This window comes from Salvia hispanica, chromosome 6, assembly GCF_029641045.1.
Source record: "Salvia hispanica isolate PSC_SH4W2 chromosome 6, Shi_PSC_v1, whole genome shotgun sequence".
Taxonomy (NCBI): domain Eukaryota; kingdom Viridiplantae; phylum Streptophyta; class Magnoliopsida; order Lamiales; family Lamiaceae; genus Salvia; species Salvia hispanica.
Genome location: NC_142697.1, coordinates 5,300,423 through 5,325,315, shown reverse-complemented (window position 1 = coordinate 5,325,315; position 24,893 = coordinate 5,300,423). Strand labels below are relative to the sequence as shown.

At 35.0% G+C, this 24,893-nt stretch overlaps 3 protein-coding genes across 3 annotated transcripts; 2 read left to right on the top strand and 1 right to left on the bottom strand.

Moving 5' to 3' along the window:
- Positions 1 to 6,175: 6,175 nt before the first annotated feature.
- LOC148923113 (lysine histidine transporter-like 8) lies at positions 6,176 to 9,272 on the top strand. The gene is made up of 5 exons (XM_089060480.1): positions 6,176 to 6,610; positions 7,105 to 7,241; positions 7,370 to 7,800; positions 8,342 to 8,473; positions 8,694 to 9,272. The coding sequence occupies exons 1-5, from the start codon at positions 6,240 to 6,242 to the stop codon at positions 9,180 to 9,182; spliced, it is 1,560 nt and encodes a 519-aa protein (XP_088916606.1). The 5' UTR covers positions 6,176 to 6,239; the 3' UTR covers positions 9,183 to 9,272.
- Positions 9,273 to 20,492: 11,220 nt separating this feature from the next.
- LOC148923111 (uncharacterized) lies at positions 20,493 to 24,093 on the bottom strand. The gene is made up of 4 exons (XM_089061156.1): positions 23,856 to 24,093; positions 21,934 to 23,091; positions 21,339 to 21,839; positions 20,493 to 21,100 (listed from the first exon to the last, which is right to left on the bottom strand). The coding sequence occupies exons 1-2, from the start codon at positions 23,966 to 23,968 to the stop codon at positions 22,884 to 22,886; spliced, it is 321 nt and encodes a 106-aa protein (XP_088917282.1). The 5' UTR covers positions 23,969 to 24,093; the 3' UTR covers positions 20,493 to 21,100; positions 21,339 to 21,839; positions 21,934 to 22,883.
- On the top strand, positions 20,597 to 22,576 carry LOC148923112 (lysine histidine transporter-like 8). The gene is made up of 5 exons (XM_089061155.1): positions 20,597 to 20,871; positions 20,951 to 21,084; positions 21,175 to 21,602; positions 21,694 to 21,825; positions 21,926 to 22,576. The coding sequence occupies exons 1-5, from the start codon at positions 20,597 to 20,599 to the stop codon at positions 22,412 to 22,414; spliced, it is 1,458 nt and encodes a 485-aa protein (XP_088917281.1). The 3' UTR covers positions 22,415 to 22,576.
- Positions 24,094 to 24,893: the final 800 nt, after the last annotated feature.

Genomic DNA, 24,893 nt, shown 5'->3' with positions numbered 1-24,893 from the left:
GATTTATCTTGGATTAAATCCATAATCCATAGAATACGATAATATTATATTATAATTGTTAAAATCTATCCAAGATTTATCTAGGAACAAATCCATACAAATCTATAAGATAAGAATAAAATATTATATTATCACTATCAAAATCCATCTAGAATTTATCTATGAATAAATTCATATAAATTCATAGGATATGAATAAAATAATATTTTCATTATCTAAATCCAACTAAGATTCATCTAGGAATAAATCCACATAAATCTAAAGGATATAGATAAAAACTTAGATTATTATTTTCCAAATATAACTAGGATTCATCTAGGAATAAAATCCATATAAATCCATTTAAATAAGGAAAGAATCAAATTAATCCATGATTTAATTCATAATTAAATCTCATATAATATATAAAATCAACAAAAGATATATTCAAATCTTATTTCCAAATTAATCTTGAATACTTTCCAAAATTAATTGCAAGGGTTAGGAAACCCTAATCAAATTTGGAAAGCGAAGTCACGGAACGAGACGTTGCGCATAGGGAAACCCTAATCTCGCGCCATCGTACTCCCACTCAAACTTCGCCTTTGCTCGCTGATCGGCGTCACAGGCGTCAGCGGTGCTGCTGCCTCGCGAAACCACCGTTGCTGCTGCTGCGACATCTCTGACGTCGCTGCCGCCAATCTCCCAGCCAGCGTTGTCCGTTTCGAGTCCGGGATACTGCCCACCCAGGGCTCCCATTCGAAACGACGCTGCCAACCATTTAGTCGGCCATGGGAGACTAGCTCCAATTCAAATTGCCGTCGGTATTCTTAGTGTACGTCTTGATTCAAATTGAATCATGCACTTTAAACAATTGGAGACTAAGTAATCGTTACATTATGTTTTGATTACATATGTTATTAAACACGCAAATATGTCAACATTACATATATGATTAAACAAAAACATGCGAATTATAAAGAGAATCGAGTGATTCTTGAACAGTCAACAAATAATTCACGTAATTTGCTAAAATCATCGTATATGTAATTGATATCTTGCGTTCAAACAATTCACATAACATGAAATTAATCCACATAATCAGAGCCAAAAATTAACTTTAATACCAATTGCTGGGGTTTGGTGCCCCTTCACAGCGGAATACATGTACAAAACAAATAAATCAGACGTAGGATCTATTTGACCGATTATGCGATTAATCAATTCACATGTTAAACAGATAATTTCATGCTAGAACGCAAATAATTCATTCTCAAAGAAAGTAAATCCTAAAACATGAATTCTACGGTTTAGAGTTACCGATTTGATTCTCCAAAGAATCGTCGATTGCTCGTGCCTTCTCCACGTGATGATCTTCAATACTAGATCATGGATCTTCTCTCTGGTTACCGAACTGTATCTCGATATCAGGGTGGGTTGATTTTATCAAAATACTAGGACTCGAATAAAGAAGACAGAAGAAATCTTTTTCCAATTAGGAGAGAAATTCGAACTCCTCTAGGTAGAGGGAGACGAAAAATATGAGTAATAATGAATGAATGATTTCTGTCTCCTTTATTCTCCTATTTATATTAAGTTCCTTTTAGGCCCAGACAGGGATCTATGGAAGGTTTTGGATATGAGCTCCCCCAATTATCTTTTTACTAATTAAATTGAACCCACAATTTAATACAAGCTTATATTGGAATATTACGAACAGCCACTACAGAAGTAATATTGAACTCTCCCCATCCAAATCCGAAATTACAAGTAATCTGGGTTTCCACTTTGTTTATTATTTATTTCCCGCGCTTAAGATATAAATGTCCATTAATTAATCAATGTCTGCTATGGACTTAATTAATTAACATCTTATTAATTCCAAGAGTGGACTTAGCAAGAAACATTTATTTATTATTCATAGAGTAATAAAACTTCAACTGGCCAGTTTTCCGAATAATAAAACCTTGTTCGAGCTCCTCTTGAGGACATTATCAAACGAGACTCACCTCGCGCACGTTTCAACATAATAGCAATCCTAGCACCACCAGATATTAATCACCACTACCCAATATATCAGGATTATTGGGTTGCGAAAAACCCGCACCATTTGATAAGTCAAAGTAGTGCATAATCAATATTGTATGCTCAATGCTAACATATGTAGATTAAGAAATAGTATTTTATCAAGACCTAGTCTTTCAGTAGATAGCATAAAGACACGTCTTGCTGCTAGATCCGTTCAGTGCTATACCACACCAATGTATCTTATTTCAGTAAGGCTTAGAAATATGCAGACTGACATTGCAACCTTTCACGATAGGTAGTCTAAGCCTATCTAGGTTGTGAAATTCTTCTTTTTCTTTTGTAAAGCATTGCATAGATCTGACCGTGTTACCTTAAAGTGGACGCCGCCCACAACCGATCTACTAAGCAAAAGACTCAGACTTTGTTTGCTTCTTATACATTTAAATGTTTATAAAACATCTTATAAATGCACAAGCAAACACAATGTAATAATAATAGTGATTCTATTCGTGCGGAACTGCTCGAATAATACTGAATCGGGTTAAAAGTGGATTATAGAGTTTTACGTATACAAGCAAGATTCTATTCGAGCGAAACTTGCTCGAAACATGCTTTTCAGTATACCAAACCTAACAATACTATCATTGCGATAGATGGTTCCCCCCAGCCGGGTATCATTGTAAAGATGAATGATGCGCCACCAATACGTTTCCCCGGTTTGGTTCGTGCCAGTCTTCGGATCTTCGGAGACTACCAAGTAGGCTTTGAACATCGCCATCATCTCACCCGGAGTGTACGGGGTGCGGGTGCCACGAACAGGATGAGTAGGAGTAGGAATTGAAGTAGAAGTAGAAGTAGGAGTAGGAGTAGAGCTGCTGCTCCCTCCCGATCCGGGTTTGGGTGCCCACCCGAACTCGGAGGCATTTGGTCGTGCACCGGGTAAGGACGGTAGCCACCCGGAGCTTGCGAACCTTGGGTTTGAGGAGGGGCCGTAAATTGCATTTCTGAACTAGGGAATGAGTCGGAGTCGAAACAATAGTAGTTCCAACCGCGATTGCCTGAGGGGTGATCGCCGGAGCCGGACATTGTGTAGTGTGGTGGGAATTTAGATGAGAGAATGTAGATGATAGAATAGATGAGAATGTGATTTTTTTTTTGTTGAAGTGAGGGTATTTATAGATGAAAATGAATTTTGAGGGAAAAAAAATTAATACTGGGTAGAAAACGGATATAATTTTTTGGGAAGTGGGAAAATATATTTTTTTTTAAATATTTTTTTAAATAAATTTCGAATTTAAAAAAATTAAAAAATTGAATATGCCAACGGCTATGCCGTTGGCCAATAAGAAGACGCCACGTAGGACTGCTCAGCGGCACGGACGTGCTCTTAGCTAAGAGCAGCGCCGTGCCGCTGGCACGGACGGACAGCTCGCAGCGGCGGACGAGGTCGTCCTTGCCGCTGGCACGGACGGACGGACAGCGTTTTCAGCACTGCTGCGGATACTCTAAGAGAGTGTAGATACTATAATATTAAAAATAAATCCTCCAAAATGATGGGAAACTCTCGTCAAAATACTACACTTAGAATTAACCAATCATATCATTTGAAAAGTCACAAACAAAATGAAAGTTAAAAAGAAAAAGCATATGTGGGTGATGGATTTCTTGGTTGATTGAATTAATAGCGAATGAGTAATCATATCAAAAATTTGAACGAGTAATTATATATATTGAGACTTAACTTCGTTTTGTTTGCTCTTTATGCCTTTTTATTTTAATTCGCAACTTCACATGCTTTTGATTCTAAGATGGATGTAAGTTCTGATAGTATCAAGAAATGTATCACCGGGTAAATGATTAATTTCTTCAGGAAATAACTAACATAGACTAATTCTAACTCGTCTTTATTTTTTTTTTGTCTGCATTCTATACAAATGTCAACTTGAACCCACATTTTTAGAACTCAAGGAAAATCAAAGGTCATGCAATAGTAAAGTCGAATCATTCGAGAAGAAAAAGACACAAAAATGAGAAACATTGAGCAGTTCCAATAGTATACTTGCATAAGTGGGGAAATTTCTATTGCAGTAACTTTTCATTCATTTCTGTGTAAAAGCGTCTCTAGTTATATACACCAAATTTAATAAATCAAACTACTCCCGTTTGGAGAACATTTAGCATTAGTTTAATTATTAAAAAATTTAATTTCACAAATTCATAAAAATCTAAGCACGATTTGCTATTTTATTAGTTTATTTGAAATTATAGAGAAAATGAACAAATTAAGCTTTGATTTTTATGAATTTGGTGAAATTAAAAATTTTAATAACATTTTTTTATGTATTAATATTAAACTAAATATATAAATCGAAACGAACAATAATAAACATACATCAAACGAGAGTGGTGCTCACATAAAAAATTCTCATTAGATACAAAGCAGGGACGGATGTACATGCATCCTACAAGGGGCAAATGCCCCACCTCAAAAAAATTTATTAGTGCTATTTTGATTATTATTTTTAAATTTTTTTTAAAATACCATTATAAATGCTCCTTCTAAAATTCGTAAAATATCTTTGTATGGAATTTTGCCCCACCTATGCAGAATTTCTGGATCCGTCCCTGATTCAAAGCATATTCCTCTAATAACCAATTTGGTTTGATAAGCAGTTTAAATCACCTGACAAGGTCGTGAATTACCATGGTGAGTATGAACACAGTCTGTGACTTGTGAGATTAAAAATTCCAAATACACAGTATGGAACTTCAAATTAGTTGACGCAAATGTTTGACAAATTATAACTCGCCATTATTATTTTTTGTCTCCTATATTTAATTAACCACTCCATCTCCTTCTTTCTAGATATGATATGACAGAGATAAAATGTCAAAGTGAGACCCACTTTTAGCATATATAAGTCAAGTGTAGTTGCTCGGTAGATTAAATTGTTCACGAGTTACTTGAAAATTTGATACACACTGACATTTATTTTGGTAAAATAAAACCACGTTTCAATACAAAAATAATGTTGTTTTTTAACGAACTGAATTTTATATAATTTTTAAGTTATAACGACTTCCTACAGCGACTTGGAATACCTTTTTCATACTACTACTTAATTACCTCCTTTTTTGGTTTTGTTGCTCACCGGATATCTAACTTTGTTTTTTTACTTGTTTGAACCTTTTTGCTAATTCAAATTCATTTATATATGACCGAAATATATATGGTGAGATTTGGTGTCCCACTATTGATATCTCATTCACTCTATAAATTAATTTTAAATTAATTACACAAATGCCCCAAGAAAGAAAATATTCAAAATTTAAAATGTTACATGGAATTAACAAGACAGGGACCATTGAAATGTTTTACAAAATTTATGCACAAGTTCTTGAAATAATTGTCTCACTTCTTATTTCTCCATTTCACACTACTAGAATCCGATTCCCTCATGAAGAAATTTAGAAATGACGAGAGTAATACTAATTCCAGGGGCAACAATCAATATGACAAGAAATTCTATAGTAAAGAATATGAGAGTACTCCAATATAAATTCGACAATAATGGTGATTCCTCAAGTCTCCAAAAAGTATGAACTATTTTCTTATTGGTCCGTCCCTGAAAAGTATGAACTTTCTAATATTCAAATAGTTAAACCACATATATATTACTCAACATATCATTTTATAACTTATACTATTACATTACACTACTAACTATTTGGAATCCACTTTCCACTAACATTACCTTTTATCTCACTCTCTTACTTTACCAATTACTTCATTTGTCCCACGTTACTTGAGTCGCTTCTTTTTTACACTCTTTTTGAAATAATTACAATAAATAGTAAAGTGGAGAGAATATGAATGAGAAGACTCTTTACTACATTATTCTCTCACTTATTTTACAATCTCTCTATATTAACTATTTATTACTCAATTTTCCCTAAACTAGTATAAAAATGGAAATGACTCTAATAACATGGAACGGAATGTTGAATTAAACATTCATACTTCTCAGGGGACGGAGGGAGTATTAAATTGCATGGTTATAGGTGGATGTAGAGAATTTGCCGGTCAACCCAAGCAGTCTACTTTCATACACTAATTCAAACCCCTCTGATTTTCTTCAAAAATCACCAAAGTCCCCTCACTTCCCTCACTATATACATAAATCATCCCATTCCCCACAAAGAGTGAGAGTGAGAGTGAGAGAGAGAGAGAGATGTCGGAGATGGTTGAGAATGGCGCATCAGCTCCGCCGTTAGATGGCGGCGAGATATCACCGGCCGCTGCGGCTCCAAACCCCATGCAGAGTCAGTACAACTCGCCCTCTCTCTCAAGGAAGCCGCTGCTGATGATCGAGCACCCAAAAGCGAAGGCGAAAACGCCTTCCCGCACGCCTAATTTCATAACCCCGTTGGGCAGTCCGATCCGGAGGGCGATGAAGATGACGAGGCTTGACCCTCAAGACGCTTGGCTTCCCATCACAGAATCGAGGAACGGGAATTCCTTTTATGCTGCATTTCACACGCTCTGCGCCGGCATCGGAATCCAGGCGCTCGTCATCCCCGTTGCCTTCACCATTCTTGGATGGTTAGTTGTGTATTTTTCTTTCGACATGCATGCTTATCTTAAATATTGTTTTACTATTTATATATTTTTAATTGGGTTAAATTATTGAGAAATTTATAAATTTTGGTCGAATTCTGATATAAAAATCATCTTGAAAGATTATCAAGTTAGAAAAATTTGTTAACAAATGTTCCACCTTGGGTCAACGTGCAATATGTTCGATGCTATTTTTCAACCATACAACCCCGTTTTCTTTATGAATATACGTACTTGCGTATGATTTTCTTGTTTTCATACGATTTCACAAAAAAAAAATCATCGTGGGATAGTTACAACAAATCCAAACTTAGATGTTTTTTTTGGTAATTTTTAAAATTATGCGACAAACCAGAATTTGGTGCAATTTGACTTTGGTTTTGCAACTTATTTTATTTTCATCCATCATACTAGTTTTTTGTTGAATGAGATATTTGAGTAAGCTAAGTAAATAAAATATGTTTGGGGCAATGGTGTAGGAGTTGGGGAATCATAAGTTTGACAGTGGCATTTGTATGGCAACTATACACTTTCTGGCTTTTGACCAATCTCCATGAATCCACGGAAACCGGAATGCGCTACAGCCGATATCTCCAACTCTTCGATGCTATCTTTGGTATGTTGATTAATTTGATATCGACAAATCAGTGATTCTGACTCTTCTATAAATGAGTGGACAACTCAGGCCTTTTAAAAGGAGCAAGTGACTCATTTCTAACACGATTCTCTCTCTCTTTTTGATAGGAGAGAAGATGGGGAAGATATTTGCGGTGTTTCCTATCTTGTACTTATCCGGCGGCACATGTGTAGCCTTGATTGTTGTGGGCGGGTCCACCTCCAAGCTCTTCTACCAGATCGTTTGCGGCGGCGGCGGCTGCCCCAAAGATCCTCTGACGATGGTGGAGTGGTACCTTGTGTTCACGTCGGTGGCGGTGCTTGTGTCGCAGCTGCCCAATCTGAACTCGATCGCGGGGGTGTCGCTGATCGGGTCGCTGACGGCGGTGGGTTATTGCACGATGATGTGGTGCGTGTCGGTGACGGAGGGGAGGCTCCCCGGCGTGTCGTATGACCGTGTCAAGCCGAATACTAATACGGAGTGGTTCTTTGGGATTCTCAATGCCTTTGGTATCATAGCTTTTTCCTTTAGAGGCCATAACGTTACTCTTGAAATCCAGGTACATAGGACTCCCTTCGTCCCACTATAAGTGAGACGTTTTTTTACACGAGATCAAAGAAAATGATGCTTGGAGTATTAAGTAGAAAGAGAATAAATTACAGGTGTGAAACGAGAATAAAATATGAGAGAATAAATATGTTATAGTTTGCCAAAACTGGATGTGACTCACTTTAGGTGGGACGTCCCAAAAAGCATTACTAGTCGCTTATGATGGGACGGAGAGAGACATTTTTACACACCACATATGGTTGGATTTTATTTTCCAATTATCTTGCGTTAGTATATTTTAGTGAAATTGTTTCTGATGTGATAATAGGAAAATCGTACGTGAATATTACATTTGGTTAGTTAAACGATGTCGTTTGGTTCAAAAACATCAACAATATATATAGCGTAGAAGATATGGTTTTTTTCACAGTTGCTGGAGTGACCAAACTCTGTTATTTTTGCTTAATTTGGTATACCTTTCTTATTACCGAATTCACGCATGTATCTGTTTGTTATAAATTATGGAGTTTGGATTGAAATTGGAACTATAGGGAACTATGCCATCAAGTGAGAAGAAGCAATCTCGTATGCCGATGTGGAGAGGGATCCAAGGAGCATATATCGTGATCGCGTTGTGCCTATTTCCTATTGCAATCGGCGGGTATTGGGCGTATGGCAATAAGGTACTTGAAGTGGTTAATCTCGTATTTTATCTCATTTGCTAGTAATGCGAAACAAACAAATATAACAAATAGTATCTAATATCGATGTAAAGAAAGCACTGAAACTATTATACAAGTCTCATCTGCTAATTTATTGTATGTTATTTGATTTACGTTTAACTTACCTAACATTACATCTGTGAGGAAATCGAAAAATGACTGACCCAGTTATATATATTAGATACCAGAAAATGGAGGCATGTTGGCGGCAATATACGCTTTCCACGGCCGCGACACGTCTCAATCGGTCCTGGGGCTAATAAGCCTTTTCGTGATCATCAATGCGGTGAGCTCTTTCCAGATATACGGAATGCCAATGTTCGACGATGTGGAGTCGAAGATCACCAAGAGGCTGAAGAGGCCACTGCCGTGGTGGCTAAGGGTGATCTCGAGGTTCATGTTCGGGTACGGGTGCTTCTTCGTGGCGGTGGCCATCCCCTTTCTAGGGAGCCTCGCGGGGTTGATTGGCGGGATTGCAGTTCCGGTGACGTTCGTATATCCGAGCTTGATGTGGATTAAGGTGAAGAAGCCGCAGAGACATGGCTTCATGTGGTGCCTCAATTGGGGGTTAGCCATTGCTGGGATTTTGCTCACTATTTTGCTTGTTGCTGCTGGTATATATGTTGTTATTGACACTGGGGTTGAAGTTAGCTTCTTCAAGCCTCACTAAATATTTCTCAACTAGAATTTAAATCATGTAATTCCACTATGATTAATTACAAAGTTGTTCTAATGAGATGTGCAATTTCCTAGTGATTAATTATTACTCCGTATAACTATTTTTCGATAGTTTTAAGGGAATTCAAATATTTTGGAATTAACAAAAATCTGAAAACATTTTATCACTTTCCAAGGTCTTACTTGTTCAACAATTGCTTAAGATTCAAGATTCTGACTCATGTTTCCTAACATTAGTAATATCGTGCGGAATGTACAGAGTATCAATGTTCATAATCGGGAGGATTAGCCTTTCATCCCAATTTATTTTGTGTCATTTTGTTAATTTGTACGGTCCAATCGTATTATTTTGTTAATTTTGTTCAGACCACATTAATGGTCTCATTTTATATTTTAGAATTTTCGGTAAATGAACCATATTCGTATAACACATCCACTTATAATCAGGGATGTCAATCGGGCCGGCCTGTCGGCTTTCGGGCCAACCCTACTCGAGTTGCGGGTCAATCGGGTGCGGGCTAATCGGGTTGTGATTTCTTTCGGGTTATAAAAGTTCAACTCTAACCCTAAAAGCTTGGGTTTCGGGCTAGCCCAACGGGTTAATCGGGTTGGTATCGATAATATTAACATGCGATCAATCCAATAAATGATTATTAAAATTACTGATATTCATACAACATAAAAAATTTAATTATGATAAACGTGAGATATATGCTTAAACACAATCATAAACATGATCAAATACTAATACTTGAGATATTTCGTGGAATTTTAATGCGTGTTTTAGAAATTTAAATATTTTTTAGTGAAATTAAAGTTTTTAATTTAATTATCAATTGTTATATTAAATTTAGTGTCAAATTGTGAGTAAAAAAATAGAATAATAGGGATTTTTCGGGTTTTCGGGCCAATCTAACGGGTTTTCGGGTTTGGTCCTAACGGGTTGTGGGTTAATCGGGTGCGGGCTAATCGGGTTTTGATTTTATCGGACTATGAATTTCTAGACCTAACCCTATAAATTTGACGGACTATTCGGGCCAGCCCACGAGTTACGGGCTACATTGACATCCATACTTATAATATTAAATTCTCATTTCACTAACTTTTTCTTTCCAATTTATACAACAATATCAAACATTGTATATGTGTTGTATATTGTAAGTCAGATATTTCTTCTTTCTTTTTGTAATAATTAACTCATTCATCTTTTCTATTTTATCTCTTTATCTCTCTTACTTTATTTTCTCTTTCACTTTATTCTTGTTTTTACTATTTAATTTCTTCTCTTTCTTATGTTACTATTTACTTCCTCCGTACCATAAAATTAGGAGAAATAGAAATAAAAGGTCATTGCAGTATTATTAGTGGAAAATAAGTTTCACCTCATATAAGAAAAAAGCTTATCAAATATCAAAAGTGACTAATCTTGTGGGGCGGACCAAATGAAAAAAGGTGATTATTTTTATTGGACGAGGAAAGTATAAGTTAATTTGCTAAACATCTCTGTCTAAATTCTTATGCAAAAGTAAAAACGTCTCACTTAGATTGGAATGGAGAAAGTGTTGAATTTGGGAGGGTGAACTAGATATCGAACATAGTTTGTTCATCTAGGAAGGAATGAAGGAACTGGCTGCGGAAGCGTTTTGCGTGGGATTATCATAATTTAACAATTATTAATCGAGCAAATAAATCACCTAATAATCAGATTTATTTAGCAGATTATTTAGACAAAATCTATTCGCGTAATTCTCACATGTATCATGCTCATAACTTGAATTAATCATGCTTTAAGAATATTGAAACCTAAAACATGCTTTTCTACGGAGCAGGAAAATACCTAATTAATTCTCCAAAGAATTGATGATGGCTAGCAGCTTCTCCACGTAACGCTTTGAATACTAGACTACAGATCTTCTCTCTGGTTCCCGAACTGTACTCCGATATCAGTGTGGGCTGATCTCACCGGAATACTAGGACTTAAATAAAGAAGACAGAAGTTCTACTCCTATAAGGAGAGGAAAAATTCGAACCCTTCTCTATATGGGGGGGGGGGGGACGAAATTTTGGCTGTTATTATTTTTGTCTCATTTATTCTCCTATTTATATTAAGTTTCTTTTGGACCCAGACAGGGATCTAAGGAAGGTTTTGGATATGGGCTCATCCAATTTACTTTTTACTAATTAAATTGAACCCACAATTTAATATAAGCTTTAATTGGAATATTACGAGCAGCCACAGAAGTAATAATGAACTCTCCTCATCCAAATCCAAAATTATAAGTAATCCGGGTTTCCGTTTTAACTTTCATTTCCCGCAATTAAGATAAAAATGTCCATTAATTAATTAATGTCTGTTATGGACTTAATTAATTAATTTCTTTTTAATTCCAAGAGTGGACTTTGCATGAAACGCTTATTTATTATTCATAGAGTGATCAAACTCCAACTAGCTAGGTTCCGAATAATTAAACCTTGTTTCGCGCTCCTCTTGAGGACATTATCAAACGAGACTCACCTCACGCACGATTCAATATAATAGCAATCCTAGCACCGCTAGATATTAAACACCACTACCCAATATATATGGATTATTGGGTTACGAAAAACCTGCACCATTTGATAAGTCAAAGTAATGCATAATCAATACCGTATGCTCAATGCTAACCTATATTGATTAAGAAACAAATATTTATCAAGACATCGCCTTTCAGTAGATAGCCCAAGGACAAGTCTTGTTGTTAGATCCGTTCAGTGCTATACCACACCAATGTCATCTTATTTCAGTAAGGCTTAGAAATATACGGATGAACATTGCAACCTTTCACGATGGATAGCCTAATTCCCTTTAGGTTGTGAAATTCCCTTAAAGTGGACGCCGCCCACAACCGGTCTACTAAAATAAAGACTTAGACTTTGTTAAGTTAACTTATACATTTAAACATGCAATTAACATCCATTAAATGTAAAACATAACAACATTATGACAAAAATAATTTATTTTATTACTTGGAAAATAAAATAAGAGTTTTACTGTATTCAAAATCACTCGAAACATGCTTTCTAATATACAAACTCTAACAAGGAATACCTTCAAATTATACTTTATATCTGTCCAAAAAAATAGTCTCACTTATGGACGATACAAATTTTAATGAGACATTAATAAAATAAAAGAGACATTACAGAAAAAGTAGATAAGAGCATAAGCAAATGCTGGTCTTAAAATCCACAACTCCATTTTCAAGTGCCACATTAACTTTTCACATTACAGTCCCAAAAACCATAATGCAAACAGGCCCAAGTTTTAACGTAATTTTAAATCATTTAAATAATTGAATCTTAGTTGAAAGCTACATTAATTAAATTCGAAAAATAAATACCAATAAAAAATTGCAATAATTTAAATAGCAAAAAGAATTAGTACAAAAATTTACAAAAAAACTAAATTAAATACCGAATCTTTTTTTTTTAAATTAGAAACGAGTGATAAGTTTTTCAGTGAAAAATGGATAGAAAAATGGGTGTTTGGAATTGAGATATACTCCTTCTGTCCTATTTTAAGTGGATCATTTCTACTACGGCACGTAATTTTATGTATTGTTGTTTTGTAGTCCCTTTGTTTTTTAAATATAACAACTCTTTCCATTTTAGTCTGTTCTTTAAAAATATCAATTTTCAAACTTTCTATTTTAGGAAATCTTTACACCCATATACATCAATTTATTTACCGCTTATATCATTACAATTAACAACTTAAAGTGGATCCCATGATCCACTAACATTAGTTCTATTACTTTTTTTTCTCTCCCTCTCTCTTATTTTATCAATTTTTTTTCTCTCTCTTACTTTACAAAATTGTGCATTAAATTTCGTGTTGTTTCAAACCTCTCTATTTTTAAAAAACAGAGGGAGTAAGTTAAGTGGAGAAAATAAAGAAAAAGAGAAGGAAAAAAGTAGAGAGAGTGATATTTCTATTTTCAGAAATATATCATTCAAAAATAAAATAATTTTTTCTAAAATATGTAAAGACCAAAAGAAAAATAAAAAAATAAAAAAGAAAAGGAGGAGAAGAGTGTGGCTGTTGCAATGTAGTCGCATGACAGCCGTGAGACAGCCAGGCGGCCAGCTATTCAGCAGCAAGTGGGGTCGGATTTGTGGCCACTGTGAGTTTTAGGAGAGCTGCAATCCAACCCCGTCGGGCGGCTGCCCCGAACATGAGTACATTGTGGATGCTCTAAAATATATGGGAGAGGAGAAAAGCGATAAAATATCAAAAAAGAACTCTTCATTTTTAGAAATAAGACTATTTTTTGTGAATATTCTAAAATGGTAAAATAAGACTATTTATCGTGGTCGGGGTATAGTACATATAGATATTTATGGTTACATTGCAAACAAATAAATAAATATTATCTATGTTCCTTGTTAATAGAGACACTTCTTTTCGGCACTAAGATTAACAATATTGTATTAAATGGATGGTGAATAAAGTAAAAGAGCATAAGTAAGAGAGATGAAGAGAAAATAAAGTAAGAAATATAATTATTTTTTGCCAAGAGTAGAAATGACTCAATTATCTTGAAACTTCCAAAAATAGAAAAATAACTCAATTAACATGCAACGGAGGGAGTACTACTTATAAATCTGGTTAATGTACTCTCTTAATTCCGTTCCTTGTTAATTGAGCTATTTTTATTTCAGAAAATTCTAATTAAGATAATTGAGTCATTTCTATTTTTGGTACTCTCTCTGCCCCATAAAAACTTGTGCATTTGAAATGACACAAAAATTAATACACAATTGGTAAAGTAAGAGAGAGGAGGAAAATAGTAGTTAAAGTAGTGTTAATGGATAGTGAGACTCACATTATTATTAGTGTATAATGAATTGTAATGGTGGATCATAGTAGTATAACTTGTAAATAAATTGATGTATATAGTTAAAGAGATGGGGATAACTTTCTATAAAAGGAAATGCCCTTACTTTTATGAAATTGACAAAAATTGAAAATAAACATATTTTTATGAGACGAAGAGAATGTGTTATTCACTCTTTTACTTTTTTTTCACTGTACTTAATATACTAGATACTCCCTCTATTCCAAATTAATAGAGTCATTTTTTCCTATTTTGGAAAGTTCTAAGTTAATTGAGTCATTTCTATTTTTGGCTAAAAATAATTCTATTCTTTCTTCATCTCTTTTATTCTATTCTCTCTTACTTTTTTTACAATCCATTTAACACACTGGTTCTTAAATTTCGTGTCGAAAACAAAGGTCTATTAACAAAAAAATAGAGGGAATATTAAAAAAAAATTCTTAATGTTTTGTGTTCATAGAGGACTCAATTAAGAAGGAACAGGTAATGTACAACTGCTAATAGAGTAATGGATATGTTTAAAAGTGAAAATCTTAGTGGATACCAAAGCAAGCTTTATGCAAGTTAATTAATATTATCAGTAACTCTATGGATTATAATAAAAAAAAAGAGTTGGTTTTATTCATTTTTTATTTAAGATCATGATAATGAATTTTATAATGCAAAAGTGATTTTAATGATCAATCAACAGTCAGACTTATGCTTTTCCCAAGTGACTACATTGGTTTTGATTGGTGAAAAAAAAGGCTAAAAGATATCCACTCATAATTTTGTGGTAGTTCTTGATCCAGTGATTTGAACCTTATAAAAATTATTTTCTCCTTACCCCATCATCTAATTAATCTTAATCACATGAATGAATGACTTCTCACAGGTCGAATATGGCCATCATAAATATCTTTAAATTGGGGATACAACTTTTGAATAATTTTACAAGTAATGAAGATATCATTATTCACCTCATTAATATAACGGAGTGAAATAGTAGCCTCACAAGATAATTTCATATGTTCAAATTTTGTATACTAAAGTAAGTACTACTTTATCGATCATATAAATCGACACCAATTCAAATCAGTTTAAGAAAATGGATCAAATCCATCATGGATAATGTTAGAGCAGTTTGCTTTGTTGTTTCATGAAAATTATTAGGTGGTTAATGGCGTCATGACATGGCATCACTGCAGACGTCAGAAAGGAATGCTTTATGTTGATAAAATTAGCTATAAAAGTGGTTTATACTTTTAATAAAAAGATTATCAAATTTGAACTAACCAATTTTATTGGCATAACCAATTATTAAAATTAATTTCATTCATACATAACATCATTATGCCATGACCTGAAAAATTAGATTTGCTTTTTTAAATCCTTAAAATGGAAACCACTTCAGGGACCAGGGACCTAGATAGGAAAAAATCACATACGGAGGGTCTTAACTCAGGGGTAGCAAATTATGCGAATTGAGTCGTTATTCGGTTAACCTGATAACGACCCAACCTGTTAAGGAAACTGCAAATCTGAACACGAACCTGTTACCCTCAAACATGAACACGATCCGAACCCGACACAAACCCGTTAACGACATGATATAATATGGGTTGACACGACACGATAACGACCTTAACCCAATATTACATGATTGAAACCTGATATTACACGATTAAACCTAATTTTAAACTTGATTTACATGATAAAATCCATGATTTAAACCTGATTTACAATAAATATAATAATTAAACTAAAGCATTATTTTTTTTAAAAATTAATATAAATAATAAAAATAGGTAATATTACTTCTTAATGGATTACCCGTATCCAACCCGCATCCAACCTGAACCCAACCTGAAATTTCCGGATTCTTAATGGTCAACCCAATAAGGACACGAACCCATTTAAGTTTGGCCCAAACCAATTATTTTTGGGCGGTTCGTATCGGATTATCGTGTCGGATCAAAAATTGTCAGCCTTATCTTGACTAGTTTTGGATCTCTTGTTGTGGCTAATAGCATGACAAGGAATGTTGTTCCATCCATCCTATTATTTTATATTTAAATTATAATATTAAAATGTTAAACTCTTTTCTATAAATAATTGATGTGTGTGTATATTTAGCACAACTCTTGCTTGCTGTTCTTAATGGATTACCTGTATCCAACCCGCATCCAACCTGAACCCAACCTGAAATTTCCGAATTCTTAATGGTCAACCCAATAAGGACACGAACCCATTTAAGTTTGGCCCAAACCAATTATTTTTGGGCGGTTCGTATCGGATTATCGTGTCGGATCAAAAATTGTCAGCCTTATCTTGACTAGTTTTGGATCTCTTGTTGTGGCTAATAGCATAACAAGGAATGTTGTTCCATCCATCCTACTCCCTCCGTCCCGGCTAAGATGACACATTACTTAGCCGGCACGGGGTTTTAGGAGTTATTGGTTAAAGTGTTTAATTGGAGAGAGAGAAGGTGGATGTAAGTATTAAAGTAGAGAGATAAAGAAAGATGAATATTTTAATAGGATTGAGAAAAAGTGGTTGAGTGTATTAATTGGAGAGAAAGTTACCAAAAAAGGAAATGTGTTATCTTAGTTGAGACAAACTAAAAAGGAAAACGTGTCATCTTAAGCGGGACGGGGGGAGTATTATTTTATATTTAAATTATAATATTAAAATGTTAAACTCTTTTCTATAAATAATTGATGTGCGTGTATATTTAGCACAACTCTTGCTTGCTGTGCAAAATAGGAGATCCTTAACCATTATGACTATTTTGCCCCTAAGGAGTGTGTATGTCCTTTCTGTAATATCATTCACTACTACTTTATGATATAGCCATCATTCTTGTAATTAAGGAAAGGCAATCTTGAAGCAATGTGACATTTATTTATTAAAATGATGTTAGTGGGGTAATTACACCATTCATATAAAATATTTTACTGATGTTTTAAATTAGTATAAAAAATTTTAAGTTAGCATTTATCATACAATACGTTTGATTAGTGTTTCAAATTAGTGCATCTGTTAAAAATCACTAAACCGTTATCTTATCTTATTTTTTATCCTATTCACTCCAAAATTATGCCATCTAAAAACATGATTAGAATAGATAAATTAAATATCCTGATGAGGAGTTTGAAGAATGAAATTTGTAGTGGAAGAAGGCCATTTCGGTGCCGCAAGTCATCCGAAAACTAGTTACTCCCTCCGTTTCTTCATAGTTGAGACGGAACTTTTTGGCACGGAGTTTTAGAAATGAATGTTGGGTGTGTTAAATAAATAGATAAAAAAGTAAGAGAGAAGAAAAGGTAGAGAGAATAAAGTATAAAGTGAATAAAATAGAGAGAGTAAAGTAAGAGAGAGTAAAGTAAGAAAGGGGAAAAATTACTATATAAGTAAACGACTCAACTATGAAGAAACTTCCCGAAATGATAAAATGACTCAGCTATGAAGAAACAGAGGGAGTACTATATACTCGCAACAACACATTCATTTTTCTTTTCTTTCTTTTTTTGGGAGAAAGAGATTGAATCTGTGTGCATTTGTGTGTGAAAAGAAGGCTAAAACCAATTAAGAATAATAGGATAAAGGAGATAAAAAAAAAAAAATTATGTGGTCAGTGAGATGAATCATTCATTGAAATATATATGGCATATATAACTTATCAAAGATAAGGTGGAATTGTTTGTGCGTGAAGTTAGGGATGAAAAATTAGTTGAAAATTATATAGATTAGCTGCAAATAGGGCTGCTTAACCGGCCGGTTCCGGTTCTATCCGGTCCGGATTGACCGGGCACCCGGTTAGAAATTTTCATGAATCCCAGAATCGGAACCGACCGAGTAAGAACCGGTCGATTCTGGTTACGAACCGGATCCGATTTATAGTTTTCATTTTAATTTTTTTTAAATAATTCAACATCTAGAAATATAGCAACTAATACCTAAAAATTCAAATAAACACAAAAATACAAATCAATAAGATAATAATATTTATACTCCAATATTCCAATACCTAAAAGTAATAATTCAATAAACACACAACACACACACAACACCATACGCACACACAGAGCAACATACACACACTCACAGCACCTTAAACACACACACACACACACACACAACACCTTAAACACGCACATACAACACCATACGCACACACACAACACCATATACACACACATACGACACATACACAAACACACAGCCCCTAACACACGCACACAAGTCACATAAACACACGCGTGCGACATATACACACACAGCCATATGAACACGAAAATATACTCAAGTGGGCAAAAAAACTACCTTCAAAACTCAATAAAAACGGCGTTGTCGGCGGCGAGGAAGGTCGGCAGCTAGCGTCGAGTAATGAGGAAAGTTAACGGCGTGAGAGATTGAGAGTGATTGTGTATGGGATAGCGGCGTGAGTGGTGGGAGGGGGAAATTAGGGTAAATAATAAATAGGAGTAATTTAGTTAAACTTACCGTAAGATTAAGATCCTATAATATTATTATTTATTAGGGAAAGTTATGTAGTATATTTATATTTGATATTCATAATATTATTATAATCTAAAATTGAAAATCTAAAATTGATTTATTATTCGGTTCCAGGTAAGAACCGGTCGATTCCGAATAGAACCGGAATCGGAACTTTTTAGAAACATTAGAACCGGTACCGGAATCGGAACCGGTAAACCGGTACTAGAACCGGAACCTGTAAACCGGTTCCCGGTTCCTCAATTACCCGGTCGGTTCCGGTTCCGGGTACCCGAGAACCGGAGAATCGATTAAGCAGGCCTAGCTGCAAATATTAGCTGAATCTATATGCATATCTATTGCATGATATAAGATGCTTATATGGCAATACATGGGGTATTATTTGAAGAAATAATATCATATGAATAAGATGAAAAATAAGAAACAATTTCGGAGAGAATAGGAGAAAAATTTAAGATAAATAACAGTGTTAGTGATTTTAAACTCAATGTACTAATTTGAAACACTAATCAAACTTTTTGTATAATATATGCTAACTTAAAAAATTTTGTACTAATTTGAAATAATAGTGAAATATTTTGTACGTATGGTGTAATTATCCAGATGGTAGTTGCATCAAAAAGTAATAACGAGAGAGGAAAAAGACTCATGCGTCCTTCATTGATTCTGGGGCAAAATAGTTATGAGAGACGCTTCATAGTTCATACTCCGTATGTGATTTTTTCTTATCCAAATCCCATAATTATTACTATTTCAAGGATTTTTAAAGGTGCTAGTCTCATTTTCTGGATTCATTATGAAATTTCCTCCAAAGACATATTACATATATATACTACATTACTTTCAAACTAAATCTAGAGTGAATAATAAGAAACCGTTTGTACTCTTGCAGTTCCCGTAACAAATATCATTTCATCTTTTCGATATGAACTAATTTTTAAATATCCAACAATAATTCCACTCCATATATTAATTTGTTGTAGCATGGCGAGAAATTTCCCATCACTTTACTTAATTACAATAATTCCCAAAGACTTTTCACTGAAAAGAAATTTATATAACACTCATCGTATATACTTTTTTCCAAATGAATGCACTTGCACATATCTAATAAAGCAACTTAATCTGCCCTAGAAAATTAAGGGCCTCGCATAATTAAAGGACCACTATTGACTATTGTTGTTCACACCTCCCTTAATCTTTAAGTAAATAAATTTATCACTACTTTTATATACAAAAATTGATTAAAATGACTTTGTTCGGTTTAGAAGTCGATCGTGCTTTGCTGCCCCTCATTTATTTTATTTATGGAAAGCCCATAATTTGTGTATGTTAGAGGTAACAATAGATGTAAAAATATAAGACAAAAAATGAGAAATTGTGAGAAAAATACGATTCGTTTTCCTCATGTGTAAGTTTTATTAAAGGAAAAAATTTCATTTTGTTCCTCATGTTTTTTTTTTTGTCACTATATGACCATGTTTTTCAGAAATTATTTTTTCAGCTATCAAATCTATCGATTTCTCTTGCTCTCTTTGAGAAGAACCAAACAAGAAATGCACTACGTGTCATGCACTTGTCTCTATAATTTCATCAAAAAATTTGATTTTAATAAAAGCAGCCAATGCCATTGTGGGAATGGTCTAACATTCACTTTATACTTTCCTCCACTCTTTAATCTTTGTTTTGTAATATTCATGGGAAACTTCGCTTCACGACATCAAACAAAACCTAAATTGGTATAAATTGTGTGACCACTTACAAATGACGTAATAAAATTGATTCTGAGCTGAGATTTCATCGTTCAAATATGCATCAACTTATTATCTAAAAAGGTAACCAACATCATGTCTGTATCATGTACCCAGAAAAATTGAAACAACTTAAAGTACTGAGAGGGCCCATAAATTATTTAATCAACAAAATAAAAAAAGTTGAAATCAATTCTATATAAACCTCAGCATCTCATGTTGATTCTTAAGAGTGACAGCATATTTCAGCCAGATTCAAAAGTGATACTGTAATAAAAATGAGTGAACTAGTTGATTCTACTCCAAGAAGCCCGTTTTCGAGTGCGGGCCGAATGATGACTCCTCTGGCTAGCCCGATGAAAAAGGCCATAACTAGCATGCAAACTTATCTTGAAGAAGTAGGGCACCTCACCAAGCTTGATCCCCAGGATTCGTGGCTTCCAATCACGGAGTCGAGAAACGGGAATGCTTACTACGCTGCATTCCACACCCTCAGTTCCGGTATCGGATTCCAGGCCCTCCTTCTTCCTCTAGCTTTCACAACCCTCGGCTGGTAAAATTTCGGTGCAAAGATGTTCACCATTTTATGTATAGTTGAAGAAGTATAGGATAACTAATCTTACTTTATTCAGGGTTTGGGGAATTATAAGCCTGTGTTTGGCATTCATTTGGCAATTATACACCTTATGGCTACTGATACAGCTCCATGAATCCGTTCCTGGAACGCGCTACAGCCGATACCTCAGGCTGTCCACAGCTGCTTTTGGTAATTATCATACTACCTGTACAAAAATTACAATGGAAAAAGATGAGTAAACTACTGATGCCTGAAAATCTTCTTGATTTTGCTTTCTAGGGGAAAAATGGGGGAAAATACTGGCCCTGTTTCCAACTCTTTACCTAGCAGGTGGAACCTGCGTTAGCCTAATAATGATAGGAGGAAGCACATTGAAAATCTTCTTCCACACAGTATGTGGTACAACTTGCAATACTAATACACTCTCATTAGTGGAGTGGTACCTTGTGTTTGTGTGCTCAGCAGTGATCTTGGCTCAGCTCCCCAACCTCAACTCCATCGCCGGAATTTCTCTTGTAAGTGCAATCACCGCGGTGACATACTGTACTCTAACATGGGTCCTGTCAGTCTCCAAAGCCAGGCCACCTGGTGTTTCATATGAGCCCGTATGGACGAAATCGGAAGTTGGGAATGTTTCAAGCATTTTAAATGCTCTTGGAATCATAGCATTTTCTTTCAGGGGCCACAACCTTGTGTTGGAGATTCAGGTAAGGAAATTTATGTGATGTTTCTGTTTTGCAGGGGGGGAGGGGTGTTTACTGATAGGAAGGAATGATGTTTTTGTGTTGTTGTTTGCAGGGAACCATGCCTTCGACTGCTAAGAATCAATCTAGTTTGCCGATGTGGAAAGGAGTGAAGTTTTCGTATATGATAATCGCCTGCTGCTTGTTTCCAATGGCTGTAGGGGGTTACTGGGCTTATGGGAATTTGGTATCATCTTCATCCTTGGAAAATATATAATACAATCAATCGAATTAGATATAATCATATGACAATTCTAAAGCATGAAATCAAATGTGAAATCTTACAGATACCCACAAATGGAGGAATGTTGAGTGCGTTGGATAAGTACCACGGGAACGACACGCCAAGGGAGGTTTTGGGGCTGACAACCCTATTCTTCGTGATCAACAGCCTTACCTCATTCCAGATATATGCCATGCCAGCCTTTGACAATATGGAGTTCAGGTATACGAGCAAAAACAACGGGCCATGCCCATGGTGGCTGAGAGCAGGTATAAGAGTGTTTTTTGGCTGCCTCACATTGTTCATCTCAGTGGCTCTGCCATTCTTGAAAAACCTGGCTGGGTTGATTGGAGGGATTGCCTTACCTGTTACTCTGGCATATCCATGCTTGATGTGGATTAGGATCAAGAATCCCCAAAGATACAGTTTGATGTGGTGGCTGAATTGGACACTTGGATCTCTGGGAATGATCTTGAGCATTCTGCTAGTGTTCGGGGCAATTTGGACAATAGCAACCCAAGGAATCAGGGTCCATTTCTTCAAACCAGAATAACTGAAGAATCAAATTTCTGTGTATCACCTGCACTTTATACTCAAGACATGCAAATACTCATGAAATTACAGACTCCTGAAATATATTTTTGTATTTGTACCAAAAGATGAAGAAAAAATTAATGCCATCTTATTCAGAGATGGCTGAGAGTGCTTCCTAAAACATTTCGATAATTGGATAAGCAATCAGAAGAATTCACAATCTCGCATACAACATCAGGGACAGGTCAGATCAAAAATTGATATGAAAACTTACCTATAATCAAGAAAAATAATGAATGGCAATTAAACCAGGATAAGGAATGTGTCAGGAGGATTTACTAAATTCATTTCCTAATCAGCAAGGTTCAAGGGATAGTATTACATTCCATATAAATCAATCAGACGAAACGCTACGGACGAGAAAGCACTTCCTCAGGAAAATCTAAAAGAGTCGATTCTTTTGCGAAAAGTTTCCAGAGAAGTGACAGCTACATAGACAATGGTAAAAGCATCCTCCGCTGCTTCTTCCGAGCCAGTCTAACTTGCTTTGTGATTTTCATACATAAAACCGATACTAGTGTAATACATAACAAAAGTACAGTTAGCCTTAAATGCCTAAAATATAATGAAACAACTGACAAGACGAAGAGTGCAAAAATGACAAGCTCCCATATGACAAAGATTGCAACATCTACCCTGCAAGCAGAAAGAAGCAAAATATGAAACAACAGAATACATACTGGAGATGACTATGTTTTATTCGAAAAATCAATTCAATCCATCTCAATTTGGAGCAAGGGTCAGTGTAGGTGAAAAAGTAAATAGTTTAGAAGGGAAAGAATTAGCTTGAGTATAAAACACTTGCAAACAATCTCATCCAAAAAACAAGATACTCATGCATATACCAAATTTAATATTTGTAGAAAACAAAGCCAAACAAGTATAAGTTGTAGCGAATTACAATCAGCTAATTCTACAAAAATATCATTTTGCTATGTGCAAATCAACATTGAAGTAAGTTTATTCAATTACCTAAAGAAGCTGGTTTATTCAATTCTCAATACTAATAGATAAACGATAGTAATTTGTAACAACATATTACAAAAGATTAGATCTTAGTAAGCATTATTATAAATGCAGAATGAGTAACATTCAAGCTTGCCTCATTTTTGTAATTGAAATCACCATCCAGTTAAGATACAAAGGGTTTTAGAATCATATATATATAAATGAAAATCAAAATTGTCCATTATCCTGGATAAATCTGAAATTCAAACTATTTGCGTAAGTTTCAGAAATCTCCAAATCATTAGGATTCCAGATAATTAAGAAAAATAAAAATAGCAAGATCTAATTCAAGTCGAATTTCAATGTAGTAATTGACAAGCTCGTAAATAAATAATGAAAGAAAGTAAAAGCAGTGGAAGGAAAAGGTGGAAATTAGAGAAGAGAAGAAATACCTAGAAGAGGCGAGATTGGAGGTGGAGGAGAATAAGGAAAAGGAAGGCCAATCGTGCTTGGATCGAGTCTGATACTCTCTAAGCTGCTCCGCCAACTTCGATCGCGTTATCATCCTCAAGTCTCGGAGTTGTCCTCTGCTACGCCGGAATTATTCTCAACATCGCCGATCTATGCCTCTTTGCCTCATTGATTTTGTTTGATTTGAGTTTTATACGATATGATTTCGATTTTGATACAAAAATAAGAATGAAATATTCTATTTCCTCACTCCACACTTTTATTATTTAATTTTTTTTAATGGATCTCATATTCTATAATTCCATCTACTTAATTTCATTCACATTTTATTATTTTCTTCAATCCACGTTAGTGTATCATATTTGAATGATATGAATTTTAAGGAGTTATTTAACTTTATGAAGAAAAATTAATGGAATAATGAAATGTGGATTGCACCATTTAATATTAACGGTGAATGACTGGATTAGGAATTTTGACTAGATTATAGGCTTGAATTAAAATATTTAGGGGCTATTTGGTATGTTGGAATGAAATAGTAGAATGGGATGTGATTCATACTTTCATTCTATTCATTTGCTTGGTGTAATGGAATGAATGATTGAATGGATGAAAATGCAAAGGAAATCCAAAGAAATTGGCATTACATTCCTATTTTCATTCCATTCCAACCTCCATTCCATTCCACCCTCATTCCATTCCATCATGCCAAGTATGCCCTAATTCTTTTCTTAGTTTTTACTCAATCTCAACACTCTCGTCTCTGCTACTGAAGAAGCAAAGGCAGTGCACCTTAAATCACTCTCGGCCGCCATCGAGACCCCCTCCACAATGCCCAACAAATCCTTCCTCCTGATGCCCTCCTGATCCCTCTCGCCTCTCCTCCTTTACATCGGCACCAAGCTCGTCACTCACAACCCTAACAACTCCGCCCAAAACTTGGCCCGATTCCACGCAATTTTCATCCTCTTCAACTCCCTCACCGACCAGCCCCTTGCCTCCATGGATGCCGCCGCTCT